The 24,096-nt window shown below is 33.7% G+C and overlaps 4 protein-coding genes across 5 annotated transcripts in view; 1 reads left to right on the top strand and 3 right to left on the bottom strand.

Annotated features, from left to right (window-relative positions):
- Window positions 1-7,290, top strand: part of LOC126923838 (syndecan) — a 226,844-nt gene extending 219,554 nt beyond the window's left edge. Inside the window, exon 5 of the mRNA XM_050737732.1 lies at window positions 994-7,290. Within this exon, the coding sequence (XP_050593689.1) occupies window positions 994-1,175 (182 nt within the window). The 3' untranslated portion in view covers window positions 1,176-7,290. The remainder of the gene's footprint in view (window positions 1-993) is intronic.
- Window positions 7,291-7,422: 132 nt separating this feature from the next.
- On the bottom strand, window positions 7,423-11,489 carry LOC126923803 (probable peroxisomal acyl-coenzyme A oxidase 1). Its single transcript, XM_050737646.1, has 11 exons — window positions 11,333-11,489; window positions 10,701-10,860; window positions 10,290-10,458; window positions 10,081-10,204; window positions 9,880-9,999; window positions 9,607-9,722; window positions 9,293-9,462; window positions 8,983-9,145; window positions 8,567-8,910; window positions 8,224-8,479; window positions 7,423-8,105 (listed from the first exon to the last, which is right to left on the bottom strand). Exons 1-11 carry the CDS (start codon window positions 11,460-11,462, stop codon window positions 7,845-7,847), a joined length of 2,013 nt encoding a protein of 670 aa, XP_050593603.1. The 5' UTR covers window positions 11,463-11,489; the 3' UTR covers window positions 7,423-7,844.
- Window positions 11,490-14,978: 3,489 nt separating this feature from the next.
- LOC126924496 (probable peroxisomal acyl-coenzyme A oxidase 1) lies at window positions 14,979-19,185 on the bottom strand. The gene is made up of 7 exons (XM_050739040.1): window positions 18,906-19,185; window positions 16,852-17,011; window positions 16,401-16,569; window positions 16,197-16,298; window positions 15,781-16,124; window positions 15,438-15,693; window positions 14,979-15,319 (listed from the first exon to the last, which is right to left on the bottom strand). The coding sequence occupies exons 1-7, from the start codon at window positions 19,033-19,035 to the stop codon at window positions 15,059-15,061; spliced, it is 1,422 nt and encodes a 473-aa protein (XP_050594997.1). The 5' UTR covers window positions 19,036-19,185; the 3' UTR covers window positions 14,979-15,058.
- Window positions 19,186-20,883: 1,698 nt separating this feature from the next.
- Window positions 20,884-24,096, bottom strand: part of LOC126923801 (probable peroxisomal acyl-coenzyme A oxidase 1) — a 40,832-nt gene continuing 37,619 nt past the window's right edge. For both annotated transcript variants that reach the window (XM_050737643.1, XM_050737644.1), the window contains exons 4-12: window positions 23,699-23,867; window positions 23,486-23,609; window positions 23,285-23,404; window positions 23,012-23,127; window positions 22,698-22,867; window positions 22,388-22,550; window positions 21,972-22,315; window positions 21,629-21,884; window positions 20,884-21,510 (exon numbers count right to left, since the gene is read on the bottom strand). In XM_050737643.1, coding sequence (XP_050593600.1) covers window positions 21,250-21,510; window positions 21,629-21,884; window positions 21,972-22,315; window positions 22,388-22,550; window positions 22,698-22,867; window positions 23,012-23,127; window positions 23,285-23,404; window positions 23,486-23,609; window positions 23,699-23,867 — 1,723 coding nt within the window. In that variant the 3' untranslated portion in view covers window positions 20,884-21,249. The remainder of the gene's footprint in view (window positions 21,511-21,628; window positions 21,885-21,971; window positions 22,316-22,387; window positions 22,551-22,697; window positions 22,868-23,011; window positions 23,128-23,284; window positions 23,405-23,485; window positions 23,610-23,698; window positions 23,868-24,096) is intronic.

The following is a 24,096-nucleotide window of genomic DNA, read 5'->3' on the forward strand; positions in this document are numbered from 1 at the left end:
TTATTCATGGTTAAGAACTTGAGAGATTGTTTTAACGTCAGCTTTTTAACTACTTTTTAGTTTTTATTTGAATAACTGTATAAATCTAAATAAGAGACTTAAGTTATAGATATTTCGGAAAGAACTTTCAAATACATTATTGTAATATTATAAATTATATTAAATCTTATATTATGTTTATATTAATTACCTATTACATTACTCTTATCCATGATTTTTAATTACATGAAGTAGCAAGAATCTTAGTTTATAACCACTGGATTAAAAATTATGTTTAAATTTGAATTAAAGCTTCCTTCAAATCTTCCCAAGTAATAAGTACGGAAATTCATGCTGTATTGCTAGCATTATGTATCCAGAACTTTTCATTAATTATGATAGAATTCGCCAAACGCAGTCGCTTTGAAAATCAGAATCCGGGTTTACAGAACCGAAGCTAAGCGAAAGGGTCGCATTATTTATTAACGCGTTGCCTCAATATTAAATTCAAAGTATAAGGGCAATACGCGGATCAACATTCCATGAAAACGGTATTTATTCAGGAGAACTCAGCAATTCCGACGAAATTCTGGGTTAAGTTAACTTATCAGCAGCTACGCATAATAAATGTCCTACATAATTAACACCCTGAATGGTTTAACGTCGCTGAATAATGAATTGATCCTGCTTGTACAGCTACTTAAGATATTTTAGATTTGAGACGCTCTTTGAAGTCAGTTAAAACTAGATTTACTATCATAAAGAAATAAACTAAAAGACAAACAAAATAGTATTTTGAGAAAGTTAACAGAAGAGAAAAAATAGGTAAATAGGTTTGGAGTATCTAATCTTAAAATTCGAGGACTTATTAAAATACTATTTATTAATTTGTAAATGTTGTACACAGATATTTTCATATAAACAACTATTCTAATTACCTAATTAAATTAATATATGTGTGTCACTTACTCATTTCTTTAATATTCTATACTAATCAAAATTCACCTTTTGCAGCGGTGATTGGTGGAGCGGTAGTTGGCCTGCTTTGCGCAATCCTGGTGGTAATGTTCATCGTGTATAGGATGCGCAAGAAGGACGAGGGCTCGTACGCCCTGGATGAGCCAAGAAGATCACCAGCGGCGCAGGCGTTCCCTAAGCCCGGTGCGCCGCATCACAATCGAGAATTCTACGCTTGAGGCGACAAAGCTTATCTGGCTTTGGCACCGCCCAGTTTTGTCCCACGATACCATGCTGAGAAAGACGATGTCCTTCAACCGAATTAAGCGCCACCGCCGACGATACGATACATCCGGAATCTCCCACGAGGATCTTGCGAAACACCTCGTTCACTGACCACAGAGAGACTTCCTTCACGTCGGGGACTAGCCAACCACCTTAATCTCTTTCTGACCTTTCAAACAAAGATTTGCCCAATACTCCTGTTTCCTTTCATCTTAACGCGCCTTCATTCTCTTAATGATCTGTTCGTTTCGATAATATTCTGCGTTTTATCATAGGCGACTGTCTTTTTTTAATTTTGAACCGATCACTTTCTGAGGTGGAACCTCCCTTAACCCCACAGCACTCTATTTTCCTACTCGTGTGCCTCCTCACGCTGCGAGTAGTCTCCTGGGTTAAGCATTAGTCCACCTCCGAGAGTAGAACGTAGAGACGTAGAATCGTAGAATGGTTTTGACTTAACTTATTTTATACTTTCGTACGAAGTCGGTGTTTCATTGTTGGATGTTTGTCTTTCTTCCGTAACTATCGTGTGCTGATAGAACTAGAGAGAGAGGGCGATGACTGATGAACCGCCCCGTCGTGAGTACTCGTCGGCAAGGTCGCGCCAATTCCAGATGCATTTACACAACGTGTATTTCAAAGCGTATGCGTATCCAGGCGTACGTATACGCCTCCCTGTACAGGACTGAGAGCGCGAAAATTCGTGGGCGATAAACGCTGCTGGTATGTCGTTAATCATTCTGGCCCGGTGGAAGGAGGGAAAGGAAGAAGGATCGTTGCGCCACCGTGATTTCTCTTCGACGCCAATCCCTTGAACCACGACCTCGTTTATCAGCGTTTCCTCTACTGTTCTCCTCTTAGTTTTTTTCTCCCTTCTCTGTTTTTCATCCACTTTCTTCTTGTTTTCTATTTAATGATCGTTTCCCAGATTTGCAGAAACGTTTTTAACAGTATGACCGCACAAGGACTTTGATCCATTGTCGTATTTCCCATTTCTCGAGTCCGGTTCTATGGAATTGCAATGCCCATTACAATCGCTAGAGGAAAACTACTCTATAAAGTATGAGATTATTCTTGTTTTTTAAAGTTTATTTCTGTCTTAGAAATTCTATAACTTATTTTAATCGCTAGGTTGAGAGTAATAGAATTATAATAATAGTAAGGAAAATAAAAAATTAGGAAATAGGCGATGACTATTTGGGGAAAGTGATAGGTAAAGACGTTAAAAATAACTTAAGGTTCTTAATTTTTTAAAAGTCATTAATATACCTAGATATGTCGTAGGATAATTAAATAGATAATCCAGTAAGTTAAATGGATTGTTTATAATAAATGACTATAACGTGTTTGCATTTTGGTGAAGGCAAACAACGCTAACCATTAATTAAAAGAAAATTTAGAGGAAATTGAATACATATTAAATTGATTAATTTAAATTAGGTACGTATTCAAATGTTTGTATGTTAAATCACGTTAATCGTACAATATATCTCCTAATCTAACATATCGGTATTTGGTCACGTCAGATCGATTTGCAATTCAATCATTCTCCTGTTTTTTCTAATATACATATATAGTTCTTTATTGAACGTCATATGGCACAAATATAGTCGCAATGGTTTCCTAATATGATACATCTCTAATATATACGACAATTATTTATTTCTGAGTTACTGACATAATATCGATATCTCCGTGAATAATTAGACTTAAAATTCCATATGATAGTTCCAATCTTAATCTCGAAATTTTTATTATATTTATTCGTCGAACGTGTGGATTATTTAAATTATCGATTCACGTACGAAAACTCCCAAAAACCAGTAGTGTGAATCCTAATTTAAAATCAGAGAATCTGTTTTATTAACAAACACATGTTTCATTAGGCTTATGATAAGAGTTAAGCCGAAGCCGCCAAGCGAAAGTGTCTTCGTCGAACGCGGTTGTATCGATTGCCATGCACTTACGATTAATGGATAAAAAACTAGGCGTGCCATTTTAAGCCACCTTAAGTGACGACGTTCTCCACAACCGATTGGTCGATCTTCCGCGAGAGCGAAACGAACGATATTTGTGAAAGAAGAGATTCACTTATCGATCGCATTTTATCAATAAATTGAGCACAACGTATCCTCACGATCATTCCCTTCTTCCACCTTAAGGAAACTAAGAAACATTTTGTATCTTAAGGAGAGAAAAAGCTTCTTCTGCTAGTCGAGAGAGATTCTATTTGCCATGGACAAAAAAAGAAAAAAGAAAGAAGGAAAGACGTTTAAATTTCCTGCGTGTACGCAAGCACGTTGTACCTTCCGATCTTGAAAGAAACACACGTGCGTACACGCATAGATTTATATACGTGAACACGATTTTCATCTCCGACTACAAAGAGACACGCGTATGCCATATTGAAAAACGAAGCAAAAAAAAAAAAAAGGAAAATGATATGAAAATGAAAGGTACACACGCAGACACACACACGTACAAGTGTATATCTATTTGTTCCAAGATTTTCATCCGCGGTATTTATCCTATGAACGATCAGCATCGCGAAATACGTTGTAATAATTTATTAACTTTTTCACGTAGGACCAAGTGACTCCCCCTTTCTTCCCCTATCTCCACCTCCTAACTTTCCTGTAAATTTTCTTTTTAATTTCCCCTCCTTCATACTTCCGGTGATCCTGTGAATCGTTAACTGTCTCTCCACAGTTATTTGAGATTTTTTCGGCGTCTCGTTCGCCTCTTTCCAGGTAGAACGCAATCAATGTTTTAATCGTCAGACTATAACGTTAAAAATAACTATTTTATATATAATTTTGTTAAATGAAATTGTCAATCAGAGGATATATTTGATTATGCTACTGATTGAGAGAAGGGGATTGTTAAAAGAAAAGAAAAGAAAAAAAAAGAATTATTTAGGAAATAGCGAATTAATCGATATCATTGTAACGTTATTATTATTACGATCATTATTATTATTATTATTATTATTATTATTATTGGAACATAGCGTTAGTAGTCTGAATTCTTAATCGCGCCATTTAGAATACGTTGTTCCACTATGTTCCCTCCACTTTCGAATGATAACAATTTGTAGGATCTAGCGCTATCTTTTACTAACCTGTTAGATCGCGATATTAATTGACATTAAATCTTTCCGATGAATAAATATGAATGTCAAATAATTTCTACACTTGGTAAAATAATCTTATATATACGATGTTACAGCTTTGATAATATCTTATATATAACGTTATGTCATTATTATATCCTGTGCAATAATAATATGAATTTTACGTACACTAGCCATTGCATTTATTATCGCCCGAATCGACCAATACGAATAAAATAAAGCAACGATCGTTTAAAACAAGCAGAATCTGACACCAGAAGTATTGAAAATATCAAAGAGATTAATTTGTAGTGGACAAAAGGAAAATAGCGAGCACAGAGAAATTTCTATTTTCTCATGTAAATAAATAAAAAATTATTAGGATCCTACTTTCTAACGTGCGAAAGTTTGATTTAAGCGGTAAGATGACCATAAATCTGTGTTCTACCTGCGTAGGAGGAACACGGGCGCCATTTTTATAAAGTCCGATGTGTCGGGGTAAAACTAAAATATATCATGTCGATACTGCCATGTACTAATTACATAAGGAACACCAATTGCCTACGATAACTCTGGTAATTTTCTTTTTTCGCCATGGCGATTTTTCCCTGGATGTTTTTCATGGTAATTCGTTGCTAATCTATGCTTTGTCCCGTCTCACTTCGAAACGACCATTGAACGTTACGGGCGAAGCGTTTAAATTTAATCGACGTATTTATAGCCGATGTCTCGGGAGGCGATTTTCTTTGAATTGCTTGTAAGAAAAAGAAAATATGAATGAAAGTCGTACGTTCGTCGTATATCATGGAAATTGTTTCCTGCGACGTCGATCTATATGTTTTCAGGTATCGCGTGTTCTTTTCATTGAGACAACTCTGATAATTCCATCGATTGGCGCATCTTAATAATGGGCGCTCGTTGCTTCTAAATCGATCTTATCGATTTGTAAAATGGCTGCAAGCTATTTTTTAAGTTTATTTATATAATAAAGTATCTAAACGTCTCTACACGCACGATACTGTAACAGGTAGTAATAAAACAGAATAAGTGTATTGATAGGGTCGACTTGGAAGACGGAACTAAAATCTAAGTAAGCGGCTGTTCGATGTACAGGTTATGTGAGAAGCAAAGATCACAAATAAATATCGATATCTAAGTAAAAATCATGAAAGCTGTCTGAAAAGTTACGATACGATAACGTGTTGGAAAAAAAAAAATGATTGTGTTTAGGGTAAGTTACTTGCAATAAATAGAATGGAAATTAATTCTTTCTTCTATTTCTCCCAAAATTAGTGGAATACTACCGCAGTACCTAAAAATCAATCGTGCAGTATATATACAAATTTTATGCTTTGCCTTTAACTCGAAAATCGTTTGAAAGGAAATTTATCCTTGTTATATTAATAAAAACGTCGTAATTTGATTATCAAAATTAGCCAAAATAATTAATTGTAAGTATGCCATCCGTGTTTTCCCACGTCGAACCGGTTCTACCAATTTTTAGATACATATTCCGTTTCTTCGCCTTTTGGAAAAATCTTACCCTCTCCTCTCTTTCTATTCAACCTTTCTCTCTCGAGAATGTCCTCTCCTCTCCTGGCACTGACGAAAAGGAATCTGGAGATCGAATCATAATCTTTATTGTAATAATAATCGTACGCAACATAGACAAAGGATTATTTGTTAGATAGTAATTAATCCTCCGTGCGGTGATGCGAACAAACGCGAAACTGTTGTTTTTTAATGAACAAGAATTTTGAGTTTCTTCCTTCCACGAATGTGAATATTTATAAATAAAATATAATTTATTGAAAAAGAAAATTAGAAATTTTTTATTGTATATCGTTTACTGATATATAATCTATTAAATAAAAAAATATTCTGTTCGTGAATGACGAAGAAATGTCTTTACAGAAGCTTGCATTTAGACGCGATTGAAAGAACACATTATATTCGACGCGAGAACCCTAGACAACAAAAGGAACGAAAGTAAAAAATACGCGTTGCATTTCCACGTGGCTCATTTAATACGTGAAATGCGCCGTCTAAGTTCTATGCGACGAGAAATGTAATTGTAATGAGATCTTATTTTATAAGAGGATGTATTCCGTAAAAAAATGCTATCCTAGTAATGAGAAGTCTGTCTAAAACTAGACAAAACTCCCATAGGCCAGGTGGACAAATGAATAATAATTTTAAAAGTGAATATAATTAATATTTAATGATAACAACAATTAACAATATTATTTTTTAAGAATGCGTATTGTCTAACCTCCGCTCCTCCCCTTCTGGATCGCCCTCGAGGATCCATGAAATATATATTACATATATGTGTATATATATTCGTGGTCAGTGCACACATATACAAGTATATACATGTATATGTATTTGTTTTTAAAAAAAATAATCGCTCGCCGGTGAAAAAATAAATTATAGTCTTTTCTTTTCTACTGTTTTACATTTTTGGTCTACGTACACATATGAGTATGACGATTCAATCGGTCCATCCATGAAGTTCCTAGGACCTATGATCTACGTGTAGTATGCCCAACAAGTGAAAGTTTAAAATGAACAATTGTTAATGACCAAGAATTTGTCTCGTAATTTTGTTTATTATATTATTTATATTCGTAATTCCGTTACTTATATAGGCAATAATCATATCTCATAAAAATAGCGAATAAATTAACGTTCTTGGAATCTTTCTATTTCGAAATATCACGTACTTGATACTCGTTGGATGTACTATACATACACGAATTGATCATGATACCGCAGCGGTACCAATGAATCTCACAAATTACATTTCATTCGCGTTATTTCCATTGTGGGCGTTTAAGTTAAGAAGACACGTTATTATTAACAGAAATTAACAATAATTGCACTATGTTAGTATAACGAACAATAATGTATGTCATCGCTCCTATTCTGTAAATAAACACTGTGCCGTATGAGAACTTTTCAATTTTAAAATGTAATTTTCTTTGATACGTTACAGGTTTAACAAGAAAAATAGACACTTGTGTACTTGAAAATATCACTTTGCTAATTACAAATACTGTATGGAACATGTCATTTTTAACAACATATTTAAAACATCTTATCCGAGAATAATTTTACACAATCCCAAAACGTTTCTCTTACACATAAAAACTTTATCAAACGTCCATTCGAAATTATTACAGCGATGGTTCATTATATAAATTAAATATCTACAATGAGAGTCCACAAGAATAATACAAAACTACGTTCGTTCCTTCTCTTTTTTGTCAAATACTAACTCTCAACAAAATGAGCAAACGAACACGTACTCATTCTTTCGATATTGCTAATATGATATAATGTTACAATTGTATTTTTCAACGACCAATCATGTTATTTATGGGATGTCGATTTATAAAATATTAAACTGTCAAAGTTCAATCACCACATACGATATACAATATAGATAACTACATTATTTACATTTACATTGATTTACATTTTCCTCTAAAAATGTAGAAAGATTACACTATAAATTACACTTAAGAAATGGTTTTAAGTACTTTTCAAAAGGTATGTTCACAGTTTCACGGTTCAGAGGGCTCTTCATGGCTTCTTGAAACAGTCGTTCATAAACGTTACCATCGTAAGCACCCAAAACCGAACAAAGAATATGGTCATCGAAATCGAAACCGTCAACGATTCCTACAGCATTTCGACGAATTGCCATCAGCAAATATTCCAAGCGTGAATGAAGTGTCTGAACATGCTCTTCCTGCATAGAAGAAAACTAAAAAAGAGAAAGAAATGAATCACTCTTGAATTCAAATTACCCTACAAGATATAGTAAAAAAATTATCTTCTTTCGCTGTCCTCTCTGATTAGTTTCGAAAAAAATCAATACTTACCCGAAGAAAATTACCAACGTTTCTCAAAGCCCAATATACGATATACAGTTCGCAGAGTTGAAACATTACTTGACGAAATTCTTCAGACTTCGAGTTTAACTGTTTGATAGCTTCTGCAAATGTTTTTACAATGAAGACTCGAGCATGAGCTTCCGCACACTGAGTTAGTTCGATGCTCGTTTGGTTCCACGCCTCCTCCGTCGGAACTCCATCACGTATTCTGCGATCCAAATGTTCTGCTGCTAAACGAATAGATCTACAAAATGGTAAGAATATCGTAAACATACTGATGAATATCTATGTAATTATTCAGCAATATTTAGTGTATTCGGAAACAGTATACCCTGCAGCTACCGCGTTATACGCATCAATCAGACATTCCAAATCGTTACTCCAACGACAATGTTTTACTCCTTTCGCTGCTTCGTTAAGATATTTTACAGATTCTGGCAGTGGCTTACCATCCATAGCTTGTTTCCATGATTTTACGAGATACCTAGCTGTTTGCAAAAGTAGGACTGTATTTTCCCCTTCGTAAGTACAGACTGCAGTCGCAAATCCGTAGAGTACTGGCAGATTGCTGGCAGTCATGTATCCATGTCCGCCACAAGATAACCGAAGCTGCTCTATTCCAGCTGCTGTATCTGCGGATACAACTGCTTTTAGGCAACATGACAAAGAATGCAACTGCAAAATAAATTAATAGAGTTAGAAATATGGAGAAAAGTATATTACTACAAAGGGTATAAAAGTACCAACCTCCGGTAGTTTTTCATAATCAGAGTGGTGCAATTGACTTTGCACTGTATTATACATATCCCAAACACAACTGGCAGTAACTTTTATTGCGAAACATGTGGCAATATGAGGGAAGATTTTGTATTGTTGCGTTACGTAATCGAGAATCTGTACCTCTGGTTGTCTAAAAAGAAAGAATGACAAATACTGATTTGGTATCAACAGGAGAGATTTAATTATAATTAAAAGTAACATTTCCAATGGAGGCATTTTTTAAGAAGCAGACATAGAGCAGTCGATGTTACTGGAGATGGTTTTTAATGGAACATACTCCGCATTTATTTGACCCTGACGTCTTACTACGCTGTATCGAACCGCAATAGTAACAGCTTTGGATAAATAGTGTAGAAGGTCCTGCAGCAACATTACTCGAACGAACACCATCGTACCATACGTTAACTTATCATTTGCAGATTTTACGTATGTTCCATCTTCTAGTACCTATAGCAGGAAATGTAATTATACAATTTGCTCTATGGACAATTGGGATTTAAGAACAGTTGTGTTTACGCAGATAATTTTCCTTTCAAGTTCAGAACCACTAGATGATATTGCACTTCTTACAGCAACTTTATGAAAATTTACCTTGGAATTCTTCATCAACATATTCTCCCGTGGTATCCTAAAATTACGAAATCCGAGAAAGCCATTGTTCACACCGTTCATTCCTAATTTTGCACCAATCTCACCAATGATAATGTCTAAAAATCGAACACAAATTCATTTCGCTCTTTCCTTTATCTACTATTAGAGAATAATTGTAAAGAAGAAAGTTGTTTGTTTTGATGATTGTTATCTGATAACGTGAATAATATTTTTATAACAAATTATAAACGATTAAGTAATATTATTGTATACTCTTTAAAGGTTCATGTGTCTCCACGTCTCTTAATTGTACAACAAACGGATGAATTCCCTTACATTCTCCCTGGGTGTATAATTGCGCAACGACTATTGCATGATTTGCAGTGTGACCCACTGAAAATTTTGATTGTAAATAAATCATACTGTTTTAGTGAACCGCATTATTATTATGTTAAACAATTACAATATACTTACGTCCGCCTGGCCACCATTTGTAAGATGTCAAAGTTGGACTATTCAAAACAAACTCTTTCGTTTCCGGATCGTACGTTGCCGTAGTTTCCAAACCCCTGAGAAACGTTCCATGGCCTAATTCAGTCTAAGGCAGAAGTGCAAGATTAAATTTACTTGAGAAACTTTTAGAATCTGTGACCATCTCGTTTAAAAGAATGTTGTCATATTACCTGCGCATATGTTCCTATAACATCGCCGGTCCAAGCTCTGTTTATCCAATATGCTTGCTGTTCAGAATTTGCTTGTCCCATAAGTGTGGGTAGAAACATACCATAATGCAGAAGCAATGGATTTCCGTCTTGGAACAGTGCAGATCCAAGTCTTTCCCTGAAGATGTCCCTACAAAATGACTGTATTGAAGATGTAACTATGTTACCAGGTAACCAAGAAAATACTACTATTTCTTAAAATTGAAAGAGAATATTCAAATAATGTAGAAAAAATCATATTTATTCGTTAATATAATTATCCTCATATTCAATGGCATTTAATGTAGGAGGAAACATTTGCGTATTTGTTTCCCTGTTAGAAGAAAGAACGGAATGTTCTTTTCTCTGTGAAACGTTATGTGAAAATCTTACAGAACAAATTCATATTCCTCTATTTTCGAAAGTTGTAATTTTTTAATTTTGGAAAGAACAGCGCGGGCAATTCGTAGAGAATCTTCATATACTTCTTTATAGCTCTTATATCTCATTGACATATTTTCTTTTAACGCCAGAACATCCGATATATATTGTTCTGAAAATAAACATTCATGCAAGTTGACAAAGTTACCGATAAATTATTTGGTAATAATGTGAGCAAATTGTATCGCAGATTTTAGTTACAATTACAGATTGCACGACAAAATGATAGCACATCCCAAAAATTTAATAGTTTTATAATTTTTATGTAATAAATATGCTTACTTAGAACGTCCAAAAATATATAAGATCTTTTTTCGTTCAACATATGATATAAACATAATAAAAATCTTTAAATTTACGGAGCGTGCTATCATTTAATCACGCGGCGTAGGTGATCAAAAATCACAAAGATCTATTTATATTTCTAATATGAAATAATCCTCGTTGATTTCATTAGCAATTTCACTGACCGACAATATCTTTTTTCGCGTATTTTAAGTACTTTCCAACCCGATAATGTCAATTTTTTGTGAAGAATGTTTCTCTAATTGCTACAATTTAAAGACAAGGAATTCCAACTATACCTTGATCACGGCGTTGCTTCGTTTTTTCTGGACTACCATCGAGAAAATAGGTAACTTCCACAGGATCAAACATACACCTATTTCGTTCATATTGTAGATCCTTGTGCACGGCTATTCTTTGCTGCGTCATATTGTACAGACGATTACCGTTTACAGGTAAAATTAGACGTGTCACCGCACTTATCTGTGTTAATATGCTAAGGAACTGCACAGTTTAATGTATAAATACTCAGTGTTACGTCATGCTTGTGAACTTTGTTATTATGATTTTAAATATTTATTCTATTAGTGATATAATCTCTTCAATTTTTTATTCTATAGCTTATAGCATGAGTTGAACCTTCAACTCTCGATCTTCTTACCTCTTTCTTCCGCCTGTTTATTCTCCTTCCATTCCTCTACCCTCTTAAATTCCTCTTCCTCCCCAGCTCTCATTCCTTCTGCTTCCCTAAACATTTTGTTTTATTTCTCCCATCCAGACAGTTTTTCCTCCATTCCTTCCCTTCCCTTTGCCTATCTCAACACCTTCCTGGCCACTTTACTTCCTCACTTGTTGTACTCACTTCTTAACACGTTGACGCCGGCGTGTATTACCGATGGCTCACACGTGTTTGTTCCGTGATGCGGGATGCATCACGGTAAATCATACTTGTATTTCACAAAATAGGTAGTGCAAAATAGCTTTATGTTATTTTATCTCAACATTATAAACAGACATTCGATAGTGAAAACATAACAATTCAGTATTATAAACTTAGCATAATTATTTATTTTTTTCATGCAGTTTTTTAGAACATGTGAGACAAAATGCCGGCTGGCCCTTACAACGATCACGATATGATGTTAATTGTAAATAAATCATACTGTTTTAATGAACCGCATTATTATTATGTTAAACAGTTACAATATACTTACGCCCGCCTGGCCACCATTTGCAAGATGTCAAAGTTGGACTGTTCAAAACAAATTCTTTCGTTTCCGGATCGTACGTTGCCGTAGTTTCCAAACCCCTGAGAAACGTTCCATGTCCTAGTTCAGTCTAAGGCAGAAGTGCAAGATTAAATTTACTTGAGAAACTTTTAGAATCTGTTCAGAATTTGCTTGTCCCATAAGAGCGGGTAGAAACATAGCGTAATGCAGGACCACTGGATTTCCATATCCGGACAATGCAGACAGTAGTCTTGTCATAAAGATATTTCTACTGAAAGGCTACGTTAAAGCTACTACTGTGTTATCTGGTAAGCAAGGAAGTTCTACTTTTCTTTAACATTGGAAAAAAAGAATAGTGTAGAGGAAAACTAAATTATTCTTTGGTATAGTTATAATTATGCTCATATGTAATGTTATTGAGAATAGGATGAAATATTTGGATCTTTTTTCTTCTTTAAAAAAAAGTACAAGCAATAACTCTTTATCTAATGACAAATAGTGGAACTGGATTTGTTATGTGATAGGATATAGACTTTGACAGGAAAACATTTTACAATAAAAAGATGATTATCTTCCTCTTCTGAGAGTTGCAATTTACCAATTACAGTCTTCCCTAATTTTGTGAAGAAGAACATATCCATAAAACGTCTGCATATATATTTTTATGGCTTCTATATCTCACTGCTACGTTTTCTTTTAACGCTAGAATATCCAAAAAATATTATTATGAGATTAAACATTTAGACATATTAGAGCACGTATAAAATAATGAAGAAGATTTAAAAATAGAGACATTAGAAGACCAAAATATAACAATTAGACGCGGGTGTAATTTTTATTAGTAAACGTTGTAATAGTTAATTTTCAGCAGTGAATAGGAAAAATATTGATCTATTTTCATATACATTATATAACTAAAACGTAGTATGCTACATAATAATTATATTTTCAAATGTGAATGCAAATATTTATAACTTGTACTTGCAAATATACAATATTAAATATTCTCTCTTATACATTGATGTTCCTTTTTTCTCATTAACATTTAGACATCATTGATAGAAAAAACTTAATACATATGTATATCTTACAATGTAAAGGAAGTTATATTTTAATATGTTACATTTATATTCTAGCAAAGTTAGTAATATTCATGGTAGATACATGAGGACTAAGTAAATTATTTTACAGTAGAACTGATTTCGACTTTTATTGCGTAATACATGTATTAAAAAATATATTATTGTATCAGTGATATGGTAACAAAATAAAAAGATATTAAACTTAATGGAAAATAATGAAGAGAGTAACGTAATCATAACGAAGAATATCAACAGTACATCACTTAATTATTTATTCATTTAATAATTAGCCGCTTACAATAATTTTGGTTTATAATAATTTAATTTCACATATAAATGATACATATCATAAGTTTATACATAAATAATTATGATAAAGATATTTTTAGATTACAATGTGCGGATTGATATGAAATTCAACTATACCGTTAGATACATAGTTGTAAGAATTTACATAATATATTAGATTTACAAATGTAACAAAATATTTGAGAACTAGTCTAAAATTCTCCGCAAAATTATCCGATTATTCCGAAATATTAATGACGTTAACACACTAGTTCAAAGTGTAAAATGGATAGAATAATATTACTCTATCTTTAATAACAAACTGACTGTACAGTTTTCTATTTTGCTAAATCAGCTGCGAACTCTGTTACTTGTCTAATACATACATATACATATATAGGGTTTTCGGCTAGTATTTCAACATAATTTAAGAGCTGATTCTTAACGCTGAAATAAGACGAAAATAAAGAATAAAAAGAATTGCGTTTTCGGCCTTGTTATGTAATTATTGACATTAAAAATCGGTAAAAATATCAACACGAGAAGGCACAGGTTATCATCGACCGATCCATCTGTTTCCAATACGGCTGATCATCAAAGATTTTTTCTTCTTGAATTTTTTGTATACATTTTTCGGGTTTTAACGTATCGGTATCCCACAATTTATTGACCTGTTTTGTAAAATATGTTTACGATAGGTATAGTTCTATTGGGATATTTTTCGACGTATGAACTTCGTGCTGTTGCACTATTGCCGACCGCCGTAAAATGCATACATTTTAGAATAAATGCGGCTAATAAAAACATACATAATACTACACCACTGTATGTCACCACTTTTATTCCGTAAATAAACACTGTGTGTATGTAAACCTATCAATTCTAAAATGTAATTTTCTTTTGTGCGTTACAGATTTAACAAGAAAGATAGACACTTGTGTACTTGAAAATATCATTATGCTAATTACAAATACTGTATGGAACATGTCATTTTTAACAACATATTTAAAACTTCTTATCCGAGAATAATTTTACACAATCCCAAAACGTTTCTCTTACACATAAAAACTTTATCAAACGTCCATTCGAAATTATTACAGCGATGGTTCATTATATAAATTAAATATCTACAATGAGAGTCCACAAGAATAATACAAAACTACGGTCGTTCCTTCTCTTTTTTGTCAAATACTAACTCTCAACAAAATGAGCAAACGAACACGTACTCATTCTTTCGATATTGCTAATATGATATAATGTTACAATTGTATTTTTCAACGACCAATCATGTTATTTATGGGATGTCGATTTATAAAATATTAAACTGTCAAAGTTCAATCACCACATACGATATACAATATAGATAACTACATTATTTACATTTACATTGATTTACATTTTCCTCTAAAAATGTAGAAAGATTACACTATAAATTACACTTAAGAAATGGTTTTAAGTACTTTTCAAAAGGTATGTTCGCAGTTTCACGGTTCAGAGGGCTCTTCATGGCTTCTTGAAACAGTCGTTCATAAACGTTACCATCGTAAGCACCCAAAACCGAACAAAGAATATGGTCATCGAAATCGAAACCGTCAACGATTCCTACAGCATTTCGACGAATTGCCATCAGCAAATATTCCAAGCGTGAATGAAGTGTCTGAACATGCTCTTCCTGCATAGAAGAAAACTAAAAAAGAGAAAGAAATGAATCACTCTTGAATTCAAATTACTCTACAAGATATAGTAAAAAAATTGTCTTCTTTCGCTGTCCTCTCTGATTAGTTTCGAAAAAAATCAATACTCACCCGAAGAAAATTACCAACGTTTCTCAAAGCCCAATATACGATATACAGTTCGCAGAGTTGAAACATTACTTGACGAAATTCTTCAGACTTCGAGTTTAACTGTTTGATAGCTTCTGCAAATGTTTTTACAATGAAGACTCGAGCATGAGCTTCCGCACACTGAGTTAGTTCGATGCTCGTTTGGTTCCACGCCTCCTCCGTCGGAACTCCATCACGTATTCTGCGATCTAAATGTTCTGCTGCTAAACGAATAGATCTACAAAATGGTAAGAATATCGTAAACATACTGATGAATATCTATGTAATTATTCAGCAATATTTAATGTATTCGGAAACAGTATACCCTGCAGCTACCGCGTTATACGCATCAATCAGACATTCCAAATCGTTACTCCAACGACAATGTTTTACTCCTTTCGCTGCTTCGTTAAGATACTCTACAGATTCTGGCAGTGGCTTACCATCCATAGCTTGTTTCCATGATTCTACGAGATACCTAGCTGTTTGCAAAAGTAGGACTGTATTTTCCCCTTCGTAAGTACAGACTGCAGTCGCAAATCCGTAGAGTACTGGCAGATTGCTGGCAGTCATGTATCCATGTCCGCCACAAGATAACCGAAGCTGCTCTATTCCAGCTGCTGTATCTGCGGATACAACTGCTTTTAGGCAACATGACAAAGAATGCAACTGCAAAATAAATTAATAGAGTTAGAAATATGGAGAAAAGTATATTACTACAAAGGGTATAAAAGTACCAACCTCCGGTAGTTTTTCATAATCAGAGTGGTGCAATTGACTTTGCACTGTATTATACATATCCCAAACACGTAGTTTCCAAACCCCTGAGAAACGTTCCATGTCCTAGTTCAGTCTAAGGCAGAAGTGCAAGATTAAATTTACTTGAGAAACTTTTAGAATCTGTGACCATCTCGTTTAAAATGAATGTTGTCCCTTACGTATTACCTGCGCATATGTTCCTATAACATCGCCGGTCCAAGCTCTGTTTATCCAATATGCTTGCTGTTCAGAATTTGCTTGTCCCATAAGAGCGGGTAGAAACATACCATAATGCAGAAGCAATGGATTTCCGTCTTCGAATAGTGCAGTCCCAAGTACTCTTCTAAAGATATTTCTGCAAATAGACTACATTGTGGATATCTTTTGGCTATTGTAGTATTGGTATGTACATTATGGTATTGTACTGAAAGAGAATATCTAAATATTATAGAAGAAAAACTAATTTAATCGTTATTATAAGTATCCTCTTACTCAACGACATTGAAAGCAAGTGGAAATATTTGCATATTTCTTTTCATCTTAAAAAACTTGCAATATTTTTCTTCACATAAGAAGAAATATTGGAATTTGCATGGTTACGTGACAGTTTCCTTGAGGTGAACTTTAAAATGCTTACAAAACAAGATGAATATCTGCTTTTCCTGAGCGTTGCAATTCTCTAATTTTGTGAAGAACTTTGCAGCAAATTCGTAAAGTACCTTCGTATATTTCTTTATGGCTCTTATATTTCATTGCTACATTTTCTTTTAACACCAGATCACCCAAAAAATATTGTTCTGAAAATGAAATATGAACAAAAAATAATAAAACGTAATACAGAAATGAAAATACTGGAAGAATAAAATAATATAATAAGACGCGCGTGTAGTTTTTATTAGTACTCATCATAAATGGACAAATTATATATTCACGTTTAGGGTACAAGTAAAACGAACTTTACTACATATTGCATAATAATATCATAAACTGCAGGCGCTTATATTGCCTTCTACACGCAATATATTCTGTCTTTTCCTTGTTAATACAGCAATGTGCTTCATAAATATGATATTTGCATTTTTCCGTGTGAATAACATTGAACATTAAAATACGATATTTATGTCCTAATAATTTACTAATTCTCCTGGTAGAAATATGAGGAGTAATATCAGAGATATAATAGCAAAAAAAGAAATATTAAACATAGTCGAAAATAATGAAAAAAATAATGTTTGAATTAATTTTTAGGAAGTTATTATATTATACAATTAACTGCTTAATATTTTATTCATTTAATAATTTATTATGCATTAGATATTAGCAAGAATTTAAATTTAATTTATAATTGTTTGATAAGTAATTTTTCATATGTAAATGATAAATATCATAAGCATGTATGTAGTATCGTGCAAAAAGGCTTAAGAAATACCAAGATAACCATAAACAATGTCGGGGATGGCGAGACGCCTTCGGGTTCATCAATGTGTAGTTGGTCATTTCAAGTGAATAATTTGGTAGAAAAGGTCTACGTAACCCTGGCCACGGTTGTTTGCGGAACACATGCGTGGTGGGGTGAAAAAAGACAAAGGGATGCTGGAGACAGAGTTAGTGGAGAAGTCGTACAGAGTGTTAGTTGAGAAGTCAGAGAGAGTGAGTACAGAAACCACAGAGAGTGTGAGTGGAGGAGCCGGAGAGTATGAATGGGGATGTTGAGTACCGAGTATGATAATAAGACGTACGATGATATTGTAATCAGTTCGTTGTATTGAGTATTGCTTGTTAAACTAAAACTTAACTCCAAATAAAGTATCATTACTTGTCCTTACTCTAAGACCCATTAAGTTACTACATGTACATAATTACCACAAAAATATGTTTAAATTATTGGAGGGATAAATCTGTGGATAGATTTTCTTTTTTTCTTTTTGGTAGACTATTTACAATCAATTCTCTTTGAGAATTATAAGTAAATTATTTTGGCGTAGTACTGTAACTTGGATTATAAGAGTTTATAATACGTTTGATTCTAGTTGAATCTAATGCTTCAATCTAAAGGGATTCAATCTTTTTAGTCTGCGGATCTGATCTACTCGAATTACTTATTCCACATAGTTGGAGCTCGTAGGTTCAAACTAGATTTAATACAGCTTTATATAACATTATTTTGGCTATATATAACATATTTAAGGTGGGGCATCTGCCCATGACTCAGTAGAATTTTCTTAGTTTTGTTTTCAGTTTTTTAGATTTATCTACGATGTGCCGATATTTCTAATCTGAAACGAACTTTGCTGACTTCATTACCGACCACACTGACTAATAATTTTATTTCCATTCATTTCAAATATTTGCTATCTCTATGATACTGCGAATTTTTTATGAGAAACGGTTTTCTAACTGCTGCAATCCACATCTTTCAGAATCGATATGAATTACTATTTGGTGAGAAACTTATAGTAACTCTAAGCCATGGACGTTTCTAATGCGTACCCAAATAAGCCAATTACATTAAAAAATTTATATTTCTACAAATATAATAGGAATATACAATTATATTTCGATCTCGTGGAAAGAAAATGTTAATTTTGCGAAGATTATTTAGTTCTTAATAACAGTGAAAACGAAAGAAACTGAAATTATTTTTTTGATAATTGGCGTTAAACTAAGAGGATAAATAAAAACTACCTATACCTTGATCTCGACGTTGTCTCGTTTTTTCTGCACTGCCATCGAAAAAGTGCGTGACTTCCACAGGATCGAACGTACATCTACTTCGTTCATATTGTAAATCCTTGTTTACCACCATTTTCTGTTGCTTCATATTGTGTAGATTACTTTACACTAATCAGTGACAAACCAGTGTGGTTGTTTAATCTATCGCAGCACGTATCTATCTAAATAATTTTCTTTCCAAACGCCCGATTTTTATACATAAATATACGATACCGCGTCACGTACAGAATATGAGCATCATATTCACACTGCGGATTTCTTATATTGCCGCATACGACAGTTTCAAACCTTTGCACCTAATTCAACATTTCCATTTCTAATATAAGTCCAAACACAAGTCCCTGAAATGCATTATAATGCGAGAAATTAATAGCGAGATATGAGTAATCAGGTAAAACTATAATCTCGTGCTCTAAAATTATGCATAATTAGTTGTGATAATACCTAACTAACAATGTTTTGTTTATCACTAGAAAAACTTCAAATGACTATTTTCATAAATTACATATGAAATAAAATATATAAAATATCTTGATATCGTACTACAAATTTCTTTGTACGATCTTAAACAAAGTACTAATGCCTTATGCACCCTCGATTCTACCTATTTTTCCATTTCAGAGAAGAATACATTCGACATAATGACATAAAGGGTACATAAACCCCTTGTTTCGTAGGACAATATAATTTCGAACATGCCTTGGTCACATGTTTCAGGTTATGAGTCAGGGCACCTTTGCATAATTGCCATTGTTGACGCATAACTATAGGCAGAAATAAATTGGAGTGAAATCGGCAGCTCTTAGCAAATTTCTCGAAATTTAAGGCCTATAGCGGGGTTATATGCATACAGAAAGATTTGAAATTATGATTTCCATAACATACTCCAAAATAGAGTTTCCGATATTGAACGTTTTCTGAAAATACAGGTGTAGCTAATACTCGCATGTTTTATTCCGCATATTTCTTGATACACGGGTACACAAATATTCAAATACTCAGATCTTAATATCTGTACTGAAATTCACGGGTACGCGTGTATAGAAATTACAGAACTTCAGGTACAATCACGCTTCATTTAAATCCATTTGAATGATGGACGGCTGACACTGCAATGTCGCAACGATGTTTTTCATTTACCGGGAATATTATGACAAAGAAAAGAAAATAGTTACTAACAATTTTGAACCAAATATGTACATCACGAGTCCGGCTCAAGGAATCTAATTCAGTAATAAGTTCGGACTCACATTCATGGTGTTCGGGCCACATCTACCGAGGTTTGATAGAACAGATAACGGTTAAATTCTAAACAATCACGGCAGTGGGCAATCCGAAAAATGGAACTTATATAAAAGAACTTATATAGAAGTAAAATTTAATTAGAACCATAACTTAATGTTATGAAGAAGGAAAAATGCGAAAAATATAAGTGATAGCAACGTGATAGTGCCGATAAGAAGCGTGTGAGGTGTTTAATTATTGAGAAACATAGCGATATAGGATAACGATTAGGAGATAACGATAGAGAAAAGAGAAAGGAATTAAATGATTGTTTACAGGAAAGAAATGCATAGCTACTTTACAAGTATACTTTACAAGATGTGTTACGTACTCGATACTCGTTGGTTGTAACATACGAAGCGAATATATATCAAAATTCAAGACCAATAATTGCAGTATGTCAGTATAAGGAACGATACTACATGTATGTCACCACTTCTATTCCATAAATAAATACTGTGCCATATGAAAACCTTTCAATTCTAAAATGTAATTTTCCTTGAGCCGCTATAGGTTCAACAATAAAAATACACATTTTTCTAGTTTAAAATATTATTTTATTACTTCTAAAAACAGAAAATACCATTTCCCATAACATATTTAAGACATCTCATCTCAAAATATTTCCAGGAAACTTTTTATAAATATAAAATATCTATCCAACATTTATTCACAATTATTACAGCGATGCTTCTTTATATAAATTACACATTTAGAATGATAGCGAATAGAAATGATACAAAAATACGTTCGATCCTTCCTTTCTTGTTTCATATAAACTCTCAGTAAAATGGACAAGTCAGCACGTAGATCTTTCTTCGATATTGCTCATATGATATGTTACAGTTGTTCCATCTTATAGATCAATACCCAGCAAGCAATACAGTCGATTATTTAATAACAAATAAAAAATACATTACGATAACAAGTAAATGCAACATATCCCAAACGATCGAATCACCACAAAACAAATGCGAAATAATAATTATGATTAAATATTTCCTTTAAAAAGATTACACTATAAATTACTCTTAAGAAATGGTTTTAAGTATTTTTCAAACGACATGTTCACAGTTTCGCGGTTCAGAGGACTCTTCATAGCTTCTTGAAACAATCGTTCATAAACATTACCATCGTAAGCACCCAAAGCCGAACAAAGAATATGGTCGTTGAAATCGAAACCGTCAACGATTCCTACAGCATTTCGACGAATTGTCATCAGCAAATATTCCAAGCGTGAATGAAGTGTCTGAACATGCTCTTCCTGCATAGAAGAAAACTAAAAAAGAGAAAGAAATGAATTACTCCTGAATTCAAATTACCCTACAAGATATAGTAAAAAAATTGTCTTCTTTCGCTGTCCTCTCTGATTAGTTTCGAAAAAAATCAATACTCACCCGAAGAAAATTACCAACGTTTCTCAAAGCCCAATATACGATATACAGTTCGCAGAGTTGAAACATTACTTGACGAAATTCTTCAGACTTCGAGTTTAACTGTTTAATAGCTTTTGCAAATGATTTTACAATGAAGACTCGAGCGTGAGCTTCCGCACACTGAGTTAGTTCGATGCTCGTTTGGTTCCACGCCTCCTCCGTCGGAACTCCATCACGTATTCTGCGATCCAAATGATCTGCTGCTAAACGAATGAATCTGCGAAATGATAAGAACATCGTAAATATTCTGATGAATATCTATGCAAATATTTAGGAAGATTTAATGTATTCCGAAGCAGTATACCCTGTGGCTACGGCATCATAAGCATCTATCAGACATTCCAAGTCGTTACTCCAACCAAAATGTTTTGCTCCTTTCGCTGCTTCGTTAAGATATTTTACAGATTCTGGCAATGGCTCACCATCCATAGCTTGTTTCCATGATTTTACGAGGTACCTAGCTGTTTGCAAAAGTAGGACTGTATTTTCCCCTTCGTAAGTACAGACTGCAGTAGCCAATCCGTAAAGTCCTGGCAGATTGCTGGCAGTCATGTATCCATGTCCACCACAAGATAACCGAAGCTGCTCTATTCCAGCTGCTGTATCTGCGGATACAACTGCTTTTAGGCAACATGACAATGAATGCAACTGCAAAAGAAATTAATAGAGCTAAAAATATGAAGAAAAGTATATTACTATAAAGAGTATAAAGGTACCAACCTCCGGTAGTTTTTCATAATCAGCCTGGTGCAATTGACTTTGTACCGTTTTATACATATCCAAAAGCCAAATGGCAGTAACTTTTATTGCGAAACATGTGGCAATATGAGGGAAGATTTTGTATTGTTGCGTTACGTAATCGAGAATCTGTACCTCTGGTTGTCTAAAAAGAAAAAATGACAAATACTGATTTGGTATCAACAGGAGAGATTTAATTATAATTAAAAGTAACATTTCCAATGGAGGCATTTTTTAAGAAGCAGACATAGAGCAGTCGATGTTACTGGAGATGGTTTTTAATAGAACATACTCCGCATTTATTTGACCCTGACGTCTTACTACGCTGTATCGAACCGCAATAGTAACAGCTTTGGATAAATAGTGTAGAAGGTCCTGCAGCAACATTACTCGAACGAACACCATCGTACCATACGTTAACTTATCATTTGCAGATTTTACGTATGTTCCATCTTCTAGTACCTATAGCAGGAAATGTAATTATACAATTTGCTCTATCGACAATTGGGATTTAAGAACAGTTGTGTTTACGCAGATAATTTTCCTTTCAAGTTCAGAACCACTAGATGATATTGCACTTCTTACAGCAACTTTATGAAAATTTACCTTGGAATTCTTCATCAACATATTCTCCCGTGGTATTCTAAAGTTACGAAATCCGAGAAAGCCATTGTTCATACCGTTCATTCCTAATTTTGTACCAATCTCACCAATGATAATGTCTAAAAATCGAACACAAATTCATTTCGCTCTTTCCTTTATCTACTATTAGAGAATAATTGTAAAGAAGAAAGTTGTTTGTTTTGATGATTGTTATCTGATAACGTGAATAATATTTTTATAACAAATTATAAACGATTAAGTAATATTATTGAATACTCTTTAAAGGTTCATGTGTCTCCACGTCTCTTAATTGTACAACAAACGTATGAATTCCCCTACATTCTCCCTGGGTGTATAATTGCGCAACGACTATTGCATGATTTGCAGTGTGACCCACTGAAAATTTTGATAGTAAATAAATCATACTGTTTTAGTGAACCGCATTATTATTATGTTAAACAATTACAATATACTTACGTCCGCCTGGCCACCATTTGTAAGATGTCAAAGTTGGACTATTCAAAACGAACTCTTTCGTTTGCGAATCGTACGTTGCCGTAGTTTCCAAACCCCTGAGAAACGTTCCATGGCCTAATTCAGTCTAAGGCAGAAGTGCAAGATTAAATTTACTTGAGAAACTTTAATCTGTGACCATCTCGTTTAAAAAGAATGTTGTCCCTTACGTATTACCTGAGCATATGTTCCTATAACATCGCCGGTCCAAGCTCTGTTTATCCAATATGCTTGCTGTTCAGAATTTGCTTGTCCCATAAGAGCGGGTAGAAACATACCATAATGCAGAAGCAATGGATTTCCGTCTTCGAATAGTGCAGTCCCGAGTACTCCTCCAAAGGTATTTCTGCAAATAGATTACATTGAGGGTATCTTTTTACTATTGTATAACAAAGGAAGCTCTATTATCCTTTAACACTGAAAGAAAATATCTAAATATTATAGAAGAAAAACTAATTTAATTGTTATTATAAGTATCCTTTTATTCGACGACATTGAGAGCAAGTGGAAATATTTGCAAGTTCCTATTTATCTGAAAAGACAAGGAATATCTTTTCTTCACATATAGAAGAAAT

Source organism: Bombus affinis, chromosome 14, assembly GCF_024516045.1.
Source record: "Bombus affinis isolate iyBomAffi1 chromosome 14, iyBomAffi1.2, whole genome shotgun sequence".
NCBI lineage: Eukaryota > Metazoa > Arthropoda > Insecta > Hymenoptera > Apidae > Bombus > Bombus affinis.